This window comes from Pipra filicauda, unplaced genomic scaffold (genome assembly GCF_003945595.2).
Source record: "Pipra filicauda isolate LSUMZ 115617 unplaced genomic scaffold, ASM394559v2 scaffold537_size357629_pilon, whole genome shotgun sequence".
NCBI classification, from domain to species: domain Eukaryota; kingdom Metazoa; phylum Chordata; class Aves; order Passeriformes; family Pipridae; genus Pipra; species Pipra filicauda.
Window position 1 is genome coordinate 203,713 of NW_024104684.1, and position 14,265 is coordinate 217,977.

General features: G+C 69.0%; 3 protein-coding genes across 6 annotated transcripts; 2 read left to right on the top strand and 1 right to left on the bottom strand.

The window, feature by feature from the left end:
- The first annotated feature begins 6 nt into the window (after positions 1-6).
- LOC113999911 (F-box/WD repeat-containing protein 7-like) lies at positions 7-6,752 on the top strand. Of its 2 annotated transcripts, none has more exons than XM_027743718.2 (13): positions 7-181; positions 1,152-1,331; positions 1,558-1,881; positions 2,338-2,420; positions 2,806-2,944; positions 3,315-3,449; positions 3,525-3,648; positions 3,727-3,863; positions 4,443-4,556; positions 4,831-5,012; positions 5,116-5,341; positions 5,873-6,083; positions 6,317-6,752. In XM_027743718.2, the coding sequence occupies exons 1-13, from the start codon at positions 50-52 to the stop codon at positions 6,583-6,585; spliced, it is 2,256 nt and encodes a 751-aa protein (XP_027599519.2). In that variant the 5' UTR covers positions 7-49; the 3' UTR covers positions 6,586-6,752. The 2 variants fall into 2 exon arrangements, with proteins under 2 accessions (XP_027599519.2, XP_027599518.2); XM_027743717.2 differs by lacking the exon at positions 7-181 and adding an exon at positions 348-635.
- A 692-nt stretch (positions 6,753-7,444) lies between these two features.
- TIMM10B (translocase of inner mitochondrial membrane 10B) lies at positions 7,445-8,322 on the bottom strand. The gene is made up of 3 exons (XM_027743698.2): positions 8,211-8,322; positions 7,945-8,040; positions 7,445-7,863 (listed from the first exon to the last, which is right to left on the bottom strand). The coding sequence occupies exons 1-3, from the start codon at positions 8,247-8,249 to the stop codon at positions 7,669-7,671; spliced, it is 330 nt and encodes a 109-aa protein (XP_027599499.1). The 5' UTR covers positions 8,250-8,322; the 3' UTR covers positions 7,445-7,668.
- A 35-nt stretch (positions 8,323-8,357) lies between these two features.
- Positions 8,358-13,783, top strand: ARFIP2 (ADP ribosylation factor interacting protein 2). 3 transcript variants are annotated; one of them, XM_027743715.2, is made up of 9 exons: positions 8,358-8,433; positions 9,252-9,359; positions 9,464-9,572; positions 10,483-10,593; positions 11,026-11,141; positions 11,266-11,487; positions 11,841-11,998; positions 12,082-12,256; positions 12,562-13,783. In XM_027743715.2, exons 2-9 carry the CDS (start codon positions 9,261-9,263, stop codon positions 12,715-12,717), a joined length of 1,146 nt encoding a protein of 381 aa, XP_027599516.2. In that variant the 5' UTR covers positions 8,358-8,433; positions 9,252-9,260; the 3' UTR covers positions 12,718-13,783. The 3 variants fall into 3 exon arrangements, with proteins under 3 accessions (XP_027599516.2, XP_027599515.1, XP_027599517.2); XM_027743714.2 differs by lacking the exon at positions 10,483-10,593; XM_027743716.2 differs by lacking the exons at positions 8,358-8,433; positions 9,252-9,359; positions 10,483-10,593; positions 11,026-11,141 and having other exon boundaries at positions 9,501-9,560.
- The last annotated feature ends 482 nt before the right edge of the window (positions 13,784-14,265 follow it).

Below are 14,265 nucleotides of genomic sequence, written 5' to 3' on the forward strand. Positions count from 1 at the left end.
GTACGGTCGGGCCTGCGCGGCGGCAGCGGCGCCCGGGGCCGGTACCGGGATGTCGGGGCCGGGCGGGCCGGGCCCCGGCGGGGCCAAGCTCGACATCAACCGCGCCGGCGTAGCCGAGCTGGAGGGTGCCCTCAGCGGCATCGGCCGCCGCCGCGCCCGAGGCATTGTCCGGAAGAGAGAGGTCCGGGGGAGGCGGCGGGGCCGGGGAGGGGGCGGCGGGGCGGGGTGTCGGTCCCGGGGGTGCCAGGGCGGGGGTGCCGGTGCCGCTCCTGGGGGCGGGGGGGCGAGCGTGGGGGCCGCGTTCGTCTCGGTATCTGGGTTCGCCTCAGGGGCTGGGTCGGGATCCCCGCGGGGCCGGGTGAGCGCAGATGCCCCCCGAGCGGCCTCGGTGCCGCCGTCCCTGGCTGCCTGCTCCGGGGAACGCGGGTTCCGGCGGGGCGGGGCGGGCACCGCGCCCTGGCGGCCTCCGAGCGCCGTCACCGGCGCTTATGGTGCGGGAACTGCTTGCGGGGGGACCTCGCGGCGACCGGTGACACGGACAGGAGCGGCACGGCACGGGCGGGCGGGTCAGCGCCAGCCCTGCCACGGGGACAGCGCCGGGGGCGCTCGGCTTGTTTTGGGCTGGGAAAGGGGAGGTGAGGAGGCGGGAGCAGCTGGGAACACCAGGAATGGAAGCGCCGGGAGGGCAGGGGGCGGTTACGCAAGGGGGGGTGGTCCGAGGGGCGGTGAGGGGGGTCTGGAGTAGGGCGATCCCGGTTGTTGCTGCTGTTAGGGAGCAGCAGCAGTATCGCCGTAAACCGAACCCTGCCGGGTCTGAAGGGCTGTCCGGGCCCTGCCGGGACTCGGAGCTGCGCTTGGGTCCCCGCTGGGTCCTGCCCCGGCAGAGCCCGGCCGGGTTCATCCCGTGGCAGGCGCGGCGGGAGCCAATGCGGGTGTGACGGGAGGTTCCTGCTACCGGGTCGGGCCCGGGCGGTGCTCGCCCCGGGGTCCCGCGGGACGGCCCGGAGCCGCACTGCTCCATGGGGGGCACAGTGCCCCTGCCTCGGGGCCGTGCCCGTTCCCCGTGAGGCTGCTCGGGCAGGGGATCTGTGGGAACGGGAGGGATTCCCGGGAGCAGCTGTTCCTGGCAGGGCTGACTTCGCTCCCCGCAGGAGCTGAAGGGCTTCACCTGCCTGGATGACCTGCTGCACGTCAAGGGCATCACCACACGCATCCTGGAGCTCAACAGCCAGCGCATGACGTGCCGGCGGCGCCCCGGCCCCGAGGGAGCCCCGCGGGCCAGCCCCGCCCAGCCAGGGGACAGTGGGGACAGCAGGGTGCCCGCGGCACAGGTAGGGGCAGGGCCGAGGGAGGGGATCTGGTGTGTGGGGAGCCGACAGACCCGCACTGGGCTCTGGAGCAGCTGGTGCCCGTGGTCTGGGGGTGCTTGGCTCCATGACCCCCGTGGTGCTGGTGAGTGGAGTCCTTGTGCTCCGGGGCTCTGGCTCTCGCTGGCAGCTCCCCAGCCCCCCAATGCTGGTGTGGACCAGCCCTGCCCATGCCTCTCCCTATGCTCAGGCGGTGGCCGAGGAGGAGGAGGACGAGGAGGAGGAGGAAGCGCCAGGGCCCTGGGAGTCGGAGCGCCCTGGGAAGGGCAGCCCCGGGTCCGGAGCAGAGCCTGATGCATCTGGGGGGCGGGGAGTGCAGGAGCCCCCCAGCTCTGCTGGGGAGCAGGAGGAGGAAGAGGAGGAAGAAGAGGAGGAGGAAGAGGAAGGGAGCTGCTGCAGCGAGGAGGGGGAGGACAGCAGCAACGTGTACCTGTACTACACTCTGGGGGAGCGCTGGATTGACTACCTGCAGCGCACAGGGGACCGGGGGCTGCTGCGGCACCTGCGCCCCAAGGTGACCGTGGGGGTGACCGAGGGGGCTGATGAGGCGCTTGGGGGTCCTGCAGGGGGGAGGGTGGGGCTGGCTGTTGCTGCTGTCACCCTGACACATTGGCGGGCTGGGGGCTGTCATGAGGGGGCTGCTGGGCTGAGCGCTGGGGGGGTTCCTGGTGCCCGGCTGCTGGGGCTGCGGAAGGAGGCCCTGCCCCAGTCCCCAGCCCTGCCCCAGTCCCCAGCCCTGCTGCAGCCCCCCTGCCCTGCAGGGGAGTCCGTGATTGCCATGTGGACCCTGAAGAGGGGCAGCAGGAGGGGGCAGAGGTTTTCCCAGTGGCTCTGGGCAGGGCATCCACAGGGGTCGGCTTTGGGCAGGCAGTATTTAGGGAAATGTGGGGTTCAGCTCTGGGTGGAGAGTTCAAAGGGGTCAGTGGGGTCTGGGTCTGCCTCAGCTGCTCCAACCTGCCCTGTCCTGCAGATGAAGCGGAAGTCAGAGAACGGCCCGGATGGCCGGGCCCTGTCCCCTGGGAAGAAGCTATGCAAGGGCTCTGAATATGGCAGGTGAGGGGGCTCTGGGTATGCAAGGTGAAGGGGGAGGGGGCTCTGAGTACAGCAGGTGAGCGGGTTCCATGTGCTGGGGGGGACACATACCTCCTCCGGCTCACCCCGAGAGGATGCTGGAGCTACCTGGGTTGATCAGGGTTTGGCCCAGATGATCTCCAGGCCTGACTAGTTGTCCATTTTCTGAGCAGGCTGGGCTGGGGGCTGTGGCCGGGTGGGAGTCTGGGCAAGGGGTCAGCAGGGTGGGAGCAAGGGGAGAGAGTCAGCAGGGTGGAGCTCCCAGCGGTGGGGACCAGTTCCTGGATCCTCTGGCACGGCATGGCCTGGAGCAGTGCTGGCATGCCTCACCTGTGCCCTGGCCTCACCTGTGCCTGGTCTCTCCCAGGACACTGGGTCCCTGCACGCCCAGCCCCACCACCACCTTCGGGGACCTGCGCAATGCCAAGGCGGGGCAGGCCCGGCGCCGCCGCATCCCCTCGGTGGCTCCCCCGCCTGAGCTGCAGGATTGGCTCCGCACCTTTCAGGTATGGCTCACTTAGGGCTCCAAAGGGTAGGAGCCAGGCCCGATGGATCCCCACTGTGGGCAGGGGCTGGGCCCACAGTGCATTTTGGGGAGTTTTGCTCAGGTGAGGGAGCACAGAGGGGGTGTCAGCCCCATCCTGCTGCCCCATCCTGCTGCCCCCCTGGCCTGGGATGGTGTCACCTGTCACACTGCATGTGACCTGTGACCCACCGCATGTGTCCCACCGAGCTCCCGTCTGCCGTGGGTTCCTGGCCTGGGGACTGGTGCGGGAGCCCAGGCTGGCTGGGCTGGGGGCACCAGGAGGTCCCCACCTGTGTGCTGGCCTGTGGTTAGGGACACGGAGCTGGGGGTCACCGGGGGTCTCCCTGCAGCGCTGGAGCGGCCCCGAGAAGCTGCTGGCCCTGGACGAGCTCATTGACCGCTGCGAGCCGGCGCAGATCAAGTACATGATGCAGGTCATCGAGCCCCAGTTCCAGCGGGACTTCATCTCTCTGCTGCCCAAGGAGGTGAGTGGGGCTGGGGGCCCACGGGCACAGCCTGACCCCCCCCAGGGGCCCCTGTGACCCCTGTCCCCTGTGCAGCTGGCCTTGTATGTCCTGTCCTTCCTGGAGCCGCGGGACCTGCTCCGCGCTGCCCAGACCTGCCGCTACTGGAGAGTCCTGGCTGAGGACAACCTGCTCTGGAGGGAGAAGTGCCGTGAGGAAGGTGAGGGCCCCCCAGGGTGGAGGCTGGGGGCCACCCTGGGCTCAGCTCAGGTGAGGCACCGCTGCATTCCCCCCTCAGGGATCGAGGAGCCCTTGCACCTGCGGAAGCGGCGCCTGCTGAGCCCCGGGTTCATGTACAGCCCCTGGAAATTCGCCTTCCTGCGCCAGCACCGCATCGACATGAACTGGCGCAGTGGGGAGCTGCGGCCTCCCAAGGTGGGTCTGGGTGTCCACCAGGGACAGACTCTGGGGAGCTGAGAGCCCCCAAGGTGGGTCTGGGGCACTGCAACAGGGGGAGCTGGTGTGGGATCAGCCACAGGGAGCAGATCCAGCTCGAAGCAGTGGGGGCAGCAGAAGTGGAGTCCCGTGGGCTTGGGTAAGGAGGGACCTTGCCCCTCTCCAAGCCCCTGTGCAGAGCTGCAGCCAACTCCAGTACCCAGGGAGGGTACAGCCCCCCAGGGCTCAGCTGTCTCCCATGCAGGGTCCCAGACCCCTGGGATGTTCTCCCTGGGGGTCCCTCCTGCCCTCTGGGCAGAGCCTTTGCTGCCTCTTGTCTTGCTCCTGAGCCCCCCCCACTCCCTGTTCCCCAGTAGGCTCCTGCCCCTGGCAGCAGCTGCCCAACCACTCCCCCTGGCTCTGTTGCCCTGCAGAAGCACTGGGAGGTGCAGGTGATTTGGGGAGCCCTCTACCCTTCCTCCATGTGGCACCTGCTGCCTCCCGCTGCTCACCGTGTTTGGGGGGTCCTGTGGGCTGGGGGGCCCACACTGCCCCTTCTCCGTGCCTGTGCTCCCACAGGTGCTGAAAGGCCATGACGACCACGTGATCACGTGCCTTCAGTTCTGCGGGAACCGCATCGTCAGCGGCTCTGATGACAACACGCTCAAGGTGTGGTCAGCTGTCACCGGGGAGGTGAGTGTCACTGTCACGGGGCAGGTGTCACTGTCACTGGGCAGATGAGTGTGGCACTGTTATGGGGCAGATGAGTGTGGCACTGTCACTGGTGCCACGGGGGGCTGGGACAGGGACCATCCCCCTATGCTGAGCACAGATGTGGCTGCACCCTGACTCCGGGGATCAGTTTGGGCTCCTGGTGACAAGGACGTTGAGCTGTGCTGCTCTGCCCTGCCGCAGGTGGGGGTAGGTGGGAGAGGCCCACCTGTCCCTCACGCCCTGCCCCCTGCAGTGTGTGCAGACACTGGTGGGCCACACGGGGGGCGTGTGGTCCTCCCAGATGAGGGACAGCATCGTCATCAGCGGCTCCACGGACCGCACGCTCAAGGTGTGGAACGCGGACAGTGGCGAGTGCGTGCACACGCTGTATGGACACACCTCCACCGTGCGTTGCATGCACCTGCACGGCAACAGGTACGGGCTGAGCAAGCTCTGTGGGAGGGGGAGCCCAGGAGGTGAACCTTGTTGCCCTGGGGCCACCCTGGCAGTCGGGCCCCAGGTGTCCCCTTGCCCACAGGGTGGTGAGTGGCTCCCGGGACGCCACGCTGCGGCTCTGGGACATCGAGACGGGGCAGTGCCTGCACGTGCTGATGGGGCATGTGGCGGCCGTGCGCTGCGTCCAGTACGATGGCAACAAGGTGGTCAGTGGCGCCTACGACTACACGGTCAAGGTGTGGGACCCCGAGAGCGAGAGCTGCACCCACACCCTGCAGGGGCACACCAACCGCGTTTACTCCCTGCAGGTACGGCCCCACACCTCCCCTCCCGCTGCCTTCTCCCCTCCAGCTGCCCTGCTCTCCCCACACACCTCCCCTCCTGCTGCGTTCCCCCCTCCGGCTCCCCTGATTTCCTTGCTCCCTGCAGGTACAACCTCACACACCTGCCCTTCTGCTGCCTTCACCTGTCACTCCCCTGCTTTCCAGTCGCGGGGCACAAGCTGTGCCACACAGTCCCTATGTGTGTTGCAGGGACGCGTAGGCCACATCTGTGCCCTTAAGGGACACATCTGTGCCATGCAAAGACATATGGACCACATCTGTGTCTTGTGGGGACACTCTACCTCCCTGACACTCCCTCCCACACACATGCTGTGGGCACAAACACTCCTCTGTGCCCGTTCCCTGGAGCATTTGTAGACCCCAAAAAGCTGAGGGGTATGTGAGGCCATGACTCAGCCACTAAGCCAGGGACTGAGCTGGAGCTGGGGGGGCTGCACCCCAAAGCAGGGGGCACTCCTGGCTCCAGGGGCTGAGCTGGGCCTCCCCCTCTGGCAGTTTGATGGGACGCACATTGTGAGCGGGTCCCTAGACACGTCGATCCGTGTGTGGGACGTGGAGAGCGGGAACTGCCTGCACACCCTCATGGGGCACCAGTCCCTCACCAGTGGGATGGAGCTGCGCGACAACATCCTCGTGTCTGGCAACGCCGACTCCACCGTCAAGATCTGGGACATCAAGACGGGGCAGTGCCTGCAGACACTGCAGGGTGAGGGGTGTTCCCCACCCTCGGGGGCCTGCGGGTGGCAGGGGGGGCTCCCTTCAATCAGGGGGCTGGGAGGGAGCAGTTCCTTCCCTCAGGGGGCTGCAGAGGGAGTGGGGCTCCCAGATGTGGGAGGGCAGGTGTCACCTGGCTGTGGGTGCCCCAGATGAGACAGGGCAGGTGTCACGCAGCCGTGGGTGCCCCGGGCGCTCCTGGGGCTCACAGCTCTCTCCCTGCAGGTCCCAGCAAGCACCAGAGTGCTGTGACCTGCCTGCAGTTCAGCTCCAAGTTCGTGGTGACCAGCTCTGACGATGGGACGGTGAAGCTGTGGGACCTGAAGACGGGGGAATTTGTGCGGAACCTGGTGGCCCTGGAGAGCGGGGGCTCTGGGGGCGTCGTGTGGCGCATCCGTGCCTCCAACACAAAGCTGGTGTGCGCCGTGGGCAGCCGCAATGGCACCGAGGAGACCAAGCTGCTGGTGCTGGACTTTGATGTGGACCTCAAGTGACCCCGGCCAGCCCGGGGGTCCCGCGGGAGGGGTGGCTCCGGCGCAGGCGCTGGCCCCGCGGGCAGGACAGGGGGGCGCCCGGCCGGGCCTTATTTATATGCGTGGGAGCGTCCGGCCGGGCCGCAGGAGCATGTTTTATACATGGAATAAATTGATTTATTTCTGTACTGGGGCTCCTGCTCAAGCCCTGAGCCCAGGCTGGGGGCTGCAGCGCATCCCCTCTGACCCTGGGCAGCACAGGCAGGGGACAGGCTCTCCCTGCACATGCAGGCCCTGGGCAGGGGGCGATGGCCCCGCAGCACCCGACACCCCCTGGCACTGGGTGCCTGCTCTGCACCAGCCATTTGTAACACCCCTGTCCTGGTGCCCACGGGGGTCCTGCAGCCTCCCTGCAGTGACCCCAGCTCTGAAGGCAGCACTGGCCCTGTGATACCCTGTTCCAGGCTCGTCCTACTCTAGGGGCTCCCCTTACTCTGGGAGCTCCCCAGCACTGGTCACAGCTGCAGGACCAGGACCCTCCCCAGTGTGTCCATCAGGAGCCTCTGTGCTACCCCTGGCCCACATGGAGACCCCATGGATCCCCCAGTGCTGGCTGGAGCTGGAGGATCAGGCCCAGGACCCCTGGGGGTATCCATTTGCCCGGATGGAGCAGCTGTGACCCTTCTCCCCACCCAGTGCTGCCCCTCTGCCATGACAGGGCCTCCCGGACAGCCTGGTGCTGCCCCTCTGCAGCCCCCACAAAGAGACATCTGTCTCATGTTTAGGCAGGATTCCCAGTTGTGCCTTGGGCTTCCCATGGGCTACCCCTGCCAGACAGGGTTGGGGCTCTGGTGCCCTCCCGGAGCATGGCACGGAGCCGTTGCTGAAGAGACGTTTTATTGGCACCACACATCCACTTCCCAAACATCCAGACGCGTGGGGGCTCCCCTGTTTCTGTGCTGCCGGCCCGGGGACTCTCGGGGCCGAGTGGAGCCGCTGCTCCCGTCCGGAGCTTCGGTGGGGCCCCAGCGCTGCTGCTCCCGCCAGGACCGGGGGGGCCGATCCTGCCCCACCGCCGCCGTGGGAAGGCGTGGCCGGGACGTGCTACGTGCCGGCACCGGGAGCGTCGGGCGAAGGCGCGGCGGGGCCTGGGGCCGGGCCGGGCACGGCCGGGGGCCCCGCGGCGCCGTGCTCGGCCGCGCGGCGCTGCAGCAGTGCGGGCACCAGCCCCACGTAGGCGCTCATCAGGCGGTGGTTGGCACGGACCAGCCTCGCGGCGCAGCTATCCAGGCACGACTCCTGCGGGACGGGACGGGACGGGCTGGCGGGTCAGGGGGCGCGGGGACCCCTGGGCCGCCCGCACCCCCCCGCCCCGCTCACCTCGCGGCCTGTGAGCAGCCGGTAGTTGAGGCTACAGACGCAGTGGCGGAAGCAGAGCTCGGTCATGCGGTTGTAAACCAGCAGGAAGTCTCGTAGCTGGGGGGTACGGGGGGAGTCATACCGGGGCAGGGGCCAGGACCGCCGAAACCCACCGGGACCCCCCACACCGGCCCGAAAGCCATGGGCCGCTCCGAACCCGGGGCCTCGGGATCCCGCCCGAGAGCCCCACGAGCCCAGCCCCCTGCGCCCCCCGCCCGGCCGCTCACGCTGCGGAGCTGCTGGCGGTGCTCGGCCGCGGGGTCCATGCCGGGCCCGCCGGTGCCCCCGCGCTCGGCGGGGCCCGCCCCGACGGCGGTTCCGGACGGCGGTTCCGGACGGCGCGCCACTGACGCCACTTCCGGCGCGGCGCTGCCGTGCGACGCTTCCGGCGCGTCCGGGCCGAGGCGGAGCGGGAGCGGCGCGGGGGGGCCCGGCGGGGCCGGGGCGCAGGTGGGGCCGGGGGGCACCACGCGCGGGGAGTGGCCGCGGGGTGACGGGGCCTGTCCGGGACGGCCCCGGGATGGGGCCGGGCCGTCTCTGGCCGGTCCCACCGGAAGCGGCCGCCCGGGGTCCCCGCGGGGGTCGGTCCCGGCGTGGGGGCCCCGGAGCTCGGCCGGGGGTGGGTGCGGGCGGTCACGTCCCGGGGGCTGCAGGGCCGCTGCCCCGGGAGATGGCGCGGGGTGGTGCCGGCCCGGCCCGCAGGGCTCGACCCTGCCGCCGGGATGGGCCGGGCCGGGCCGTCCCCGCCGAGCCGGGCCCAGGGACACGGCACAGATAACGGGCACCTGGATCCCGCCCCGGGCCCCGCCTGCCCTGGAATGTGCCCGGACCGGTCTGGGCGCTCGGGGCCCCCCCCGCACCCCCTGGGCTGCGGACGTGGCTCCCGGCGCACTCCTGCGGGCCAGGCCGGCGCTGCGGGTCCTCGCCGGGATCTGTGAGGGGGCGCGCGGTCCGGCCCTGGGAGCGGAGGAGCCCGGGGGGGCCTGGGCAGAACGGGGGAGAGCCGACGCGGGGCTGGGGGTGGCACCGGGGTCGGGGTTGGGACTGGTGCCTCCGTGACGTGCCCGCTCCACTCCCCGGGAGCGTTCTGGGAGCCGGGGGAGCCCCGAGGGCCGGGCGGGACAGTGGCTGCAGGAGACCCTGGGCAGGGACAGAGGCTGCTTAGTGCCGGCAGCTGCCGGAGTGGGACCCCCCCACGTTGCCCTCTCCTGCCCCTGGTATCGGAGCCCGGCCCCACAGGTCCTAGCGCCGCCTCCGTGTCCCCTCAGGCCCTGAGGATGTCGGACGGGATCCTGAGCAAGGCGGCCACCATGGAGATCCCCATCAGCAGCAACGGGGACACGAGCAGCCTGCCCGAGGATGATGGCCTGGAGCAGGTCTGGGGGGCTGGGGATCCCGGGGGTGTTTGGGGCTGTGCTGGGGCCCTGCTGAGGCCGAGCTGGCCCTGCAGCTCAGCCCCCCGCTCTCCTTTGCCCCCCAGGACCTGCAGCAGGTGATGGTGTCGGGACCCAACCTCAATGAGACCAGCATTGTGTCGGGCGGCTATGGGGGTACGGCCGAGGGCATCATCCCCACAGGCACTATCAAAGGTACTGGGGACAGGCTGTCAGGGGGGCTCCTGCAGGGGAGGGTGTGCTCATCTGCCCTCACTGTCCCCAGTTCTAGCACGAAGCTCTGCTGCGGCCGCTCAGCCGAGGCCCCTCCTGGGGGGCGTCATCCCCGCTGGGCTCAGGCCCTGTGCAGGGGTACCGTATGGGGGCTGTGCTGCTGACCCAAGCCCTGCTCCCCCCGGGCCAAGGTGGGGTCTCTGCCATGGAATCTCTGTCCTCTCAGCCAGGACACCCCAGCAAGGTTCTCTGGGGCCTTCTGGTGAAGGGTCCTGCCTTTGCCGCAGGCTGGGGGCAGTGAGAGCTCTGGGCTGGGATGGCGGGGGCAGGCAGGGGGCACTGAGGCAGTGCTCTCACTGGAGAGCCCAGCCCTGCTCTCCACTGCACTCTCCTCACTGCCCCAGCTGGGTCAGGCTCTGGTGGGGCCAGGGCGGCCCTGTGCTGCAGGAGCCCTGGCACCGCTGTTCCTCTGTCCTTGTTCCACATGGATCTGACCCTTGTTCCACATGGATCTTCCTCCATGGCAGACCCCAGCCCCCACGGGGCCTGGAGGGGTCTGTGCGGGCAGAGGGAGTGTGTGCGTGCTCTCCCGGGGCTGGCAGCCCTGTGTCCCCGGCACACCAGGCCTGCCCGGATCTCGGAGCACAGGGATCCCTACAGAGGAACCAGAGGGGGTTGGGGGGGTTCCCTGGGGCAGAGGGGTCCATCTGCGTGGCCGCAGCCACGTCTCTGTGTTCCAACACTCACCTGCTGCCGTCGCTGTCCGCTGCCGCATGCCCGCGCACTCGTCCCCACTCCCTGCCCCCTGCCCCCTGTCCCGTCTGCCCTGGTCATCCCCGTCCTGTGCCTTGTGCCCTGCCATCCTGCCCCGCCTCCCGCTCGGCACCCGCAGCCCCCCCGTTTCCAGGCTCTCTTGTCCACCCTCACTCCCCCCGAGGACCGTCGGTGCCCCCCAGCGCGCCCGCTGCCCGCAGGATGGCCCACCCGGCCGCCTCCCCCGCAGGTACTGCCCTTCTCCCCACCCCGACCCGTCCTGCTACTGGGACAAAGGACAGTGCTGATGGGCCCGGGGGTCTCAGAGGTGGGTCCCAGTCAGGGGGTCCTCCCTACCCCTGCAGCCCACCCGGGGGTCCCCTGGTGCTACCAGGTCCTGCTCCCCCCTGGCGATGGGGGACAGCAGAACAAGGCAGGGCCTGGGCTCGGCTGTGCTGCCAGATGTGGCTGGGCTGGGGTCTCTTCCCCTGTGTGGGACCCCCTGGGGGGCTGGCAGGAGCAGGGTTCCCACCGCGATGCCCATGAGCTGGTACTGGGCACACGCGTGGCCAGAGATGGGGACCCTGCTGTGGGGACAGTGGCTCTGGAGGGGAGGGGCTGCCTGGCCCACCATGGGCGCTGCCCCCCCCAGAGCTGGTGCCAGGTGCTGTCCCCGTGCCAGGCCCCGGGCTGCACACACCCCCCCCCGGCCCCCCACCCAGCGGGGAGGAGGTCGTGCGTGGCATCGCTGTCGAGAAGTTTGACATCGTCAAGAAATGGGGGATCAACACCTACAAGGTGAGGACTGAGGGCACCCCAGCGGGCCTCCCAACCCCCTGTCCTGCAGTGCCCTGAGCAGCTGCTCTTGGAGCAGTTGGGGGGTCCACACACACCCCGGGCCCCCTGACCCCCCATCCCGCAGTGCACCAAGCAGCTGCTGTCAGAGCGGTTCGGGCGGGGGTCCCGCACGGTGGACCTGGAGCTGGAGACACAGATCGAGCTGCTGCGCGAGACCAAGCGCAAGTACGAGAGCGTCCTGCAGCTGGCACGGGCGCTCACGGCCCACCTGTACAGCCTCGTGCAGACACAGCACGCCCTGGGCGACGCCTTCGCCGATCTCAGCCAGAAATCCCCTGAGCTCCAGGTATGCCAGGGGGCACATGGGAACCACCAGCACTGGGGGACTCCTGGGCACCGGGGCAGAGCAGGGACACCTGGACACCGGGACTGGGGGGGGACACTTGGGCGGCAGGGCCAGGGCTGGGGGACACCTGGGCGCCAGGGCAGAGCAGGGACACCTGGGCAGCAGGGCCGGGGGAGATGGGGACTGCTGGGACTAGGGGTGACAGCCTGTGCAGGTAGGGATGTGAGCTGGAGCTGGGCTTGGTGGCGCTGGGTTGTGGTTGGGCTCGGTGGTCTCAGGGGAGAGAGTTTTCCAACCCAAGGCCCTCAATGGAGGGGAGCGGGGCTGTGACTGTGGGCCCTGTCCGGTGCCAGGAGGAGTTTGGGTACAACGCCGAGACGCAAAAGCTGCTGTGCAAGAACGGGGAGACGCTGCTGGGCGCCGTCAACTTCTTTGTGTCCAGCATCAACACACTGGTCAACAAGACCATGGAAGACACGCTCATGACGGTCAAGCAGTATGAGACAGCCAGGTGGGACAGGGGAACTGATATGGGTGCTCAGGGGTCCTGGGGGGCTCCGGGGGCAGGTCGCTGATGCCAGGGGTCCCCGGCAGGCTGGAGTATGACGCGTACCGCACGGACCTGGAGGAGCTGAGCATGGGCCCGCGTGATGCTGGCGCCGTGAGCCGCCTGGACGCGGCCCAGAGCCAATTCCAGAGCCACAAGGACAAGTACGAGAAGTTGCGGGCAGACGTGGCCATAAAGCTCAAGTTCCTGGAGGAGAACAAGGTGGCAGGGGGATCATGGGTGGAATAGGGATGGGGTGCGTGGTGGGGCATGCAGGGTGGGGGGCACGGGGGTGAGGGGTATGGGACAGGGATGGGAGACACAGATGGGGGGTGCAGGGGCGGGGTGTCCCCGCAAGGATTTAACAGCTGTGTTGGATGTGGTACTCGATGACATGGTTCAGCGGTGGGGTGGGCAGCGCTGGGGGAGCAGTGGAACTTGGGGGGGCCTCCAAGGGCTTTCCCAGTCCTTTTCTGTGCTGCTGGGCTGGAGTCGGGCCCCCCGGACCATAACCCCCCCTGTTCCAGATCAAGGTGATGCACAAGCAGCTGCTGCTGTTCCACAACGCCATCTCCGCATACTTTGCCGGGAACCAGCAGCAGCTCGAGCAGACCCTCAAGCAGTTCAACATCAAGCTCAAGACCCCTGGCGCTGAGAAGCCCTCCTGGCTGGAGGAGCAGTGAGCCCCCCGCACCCCCCCGGACGGGGGAGCCCCCCTGTGGGGTACACATGGACCTGAGTTGTGGCCGGGGGCTTGCTGGAGGCACAGCCTGGGCCTGCTGGGTGTGGGGGCTGCCAGAGGGGTGGGGGTGGGGCCCAACTGTCCCACAGCCCCCCTCAGGGTAGAGTCCAGCAGCTCCTCAGCACAGACCCCCACATAGCAGACAGCCCGAGAACCCCTGCCCCCCAGCACCACTGAGGGGCTGGGGACGCCCCCCTTGCTGGGCTGCACCCCCACCCTGGTCCCCCTGCTCACCTCGGGGTGGGCCAGGACCCTCTACTGCCTGCCTCTGCCTCCCCCAGGCAGGATGGGGGTGTCCCCCCCCAGGTCCTTTCCCTGCTCCCCCGGGGAGACCCCTGCCTGTGGCACAGTGGAGCTGGGGGGGGCCAGCCCCAGAACAGCCGGGTCCCTCCTGTGCCAGGGGGCTGTGAGGGTCCCCTGCTGGGTTTCCCCCTGGGGGGGCTCCTGCTGTCCCCCCAACACCTGGGTCACCCCGGCTCCCTCCAGGCCAATCCCAAGTGTTTCTGGGGTGGCTGCTCTTGCACTCCTGACCCGGGGGGGCTGCGCTCCTCAAAGCCCCCTCTGCTCCCCTGGGGCTGTGGCATCCTGAGCTGGGGGGGGGTCCCTGCACGCTGCTGCTAGTGGAGCGGGGGGAGGGTGCTGGCCAAGCACTGGGACCCTGGGGGGGCCAGGGGAGCTCCAAGCAGGGACCAAACGCCAGCAGAGGCACTGGAGGTGCACACGTGTGTCAGTGCGTATCTGCGTGTGGGGACACGTGTGTCCCAGGGCACGTGTGCTGCACACGGAGGGCCGGGGTCCTGGCCAGTGTCCCCCCCACCCCACGAGGGGCCCCCAGCCCGCCCCTGCACTTGGGCACTTTCTCCTGAGACAAAACTGTTGGTTTTTCTTGCTCATTAATTTAACCCGTAATTTAATGTTGGGATCTGACCCCAACCCCCCTCCCGGTGGCGATCTGACCCCCCCACACTTCTGTAAGACCCCAATAAATGGTACGGATCAGTGTGTGCTGGGCTGCAGCTGAGACCCCTCTGCTGGGGAGCTGGGGGGTGTTAGGGGACTGCACCCCATGGGCTGGGGCTGCTGGGGCCGGTGGGAGACAAGGGCATGAGCCCCAGAAGGGCCAGGACCCCTGTGACAGGGCCAGGGCCTGGGGTGGGGAGCTGGTGCATGGAAGAGGTGGTTCTGGGGGGTGACTGAGGGGCTGCCCCTCACCCCGACCCTGCAGCAGGAGCCGGGACAGGGCAGGGCTGAACAGGGATGGGCTGGGGGTGCCTCGGGAGTGGGGGCTGGGGGCACTCAACACAGGGGTCCCAGTGCTGTCATTACCATCCTACTGGTCACACTGGGAGCTGAGAGGTCCCGTGGGGCCAGTTCCCCTTCCCCAGGCTGGGCACTGGGTTCGGTGCCAAACAGTGCCCCCCTCCATCACCCCTCAACCTGCCACGCCTCCGGCTGCTGTTCCCCTGGGACCTCCAGACAACCTCCGGGT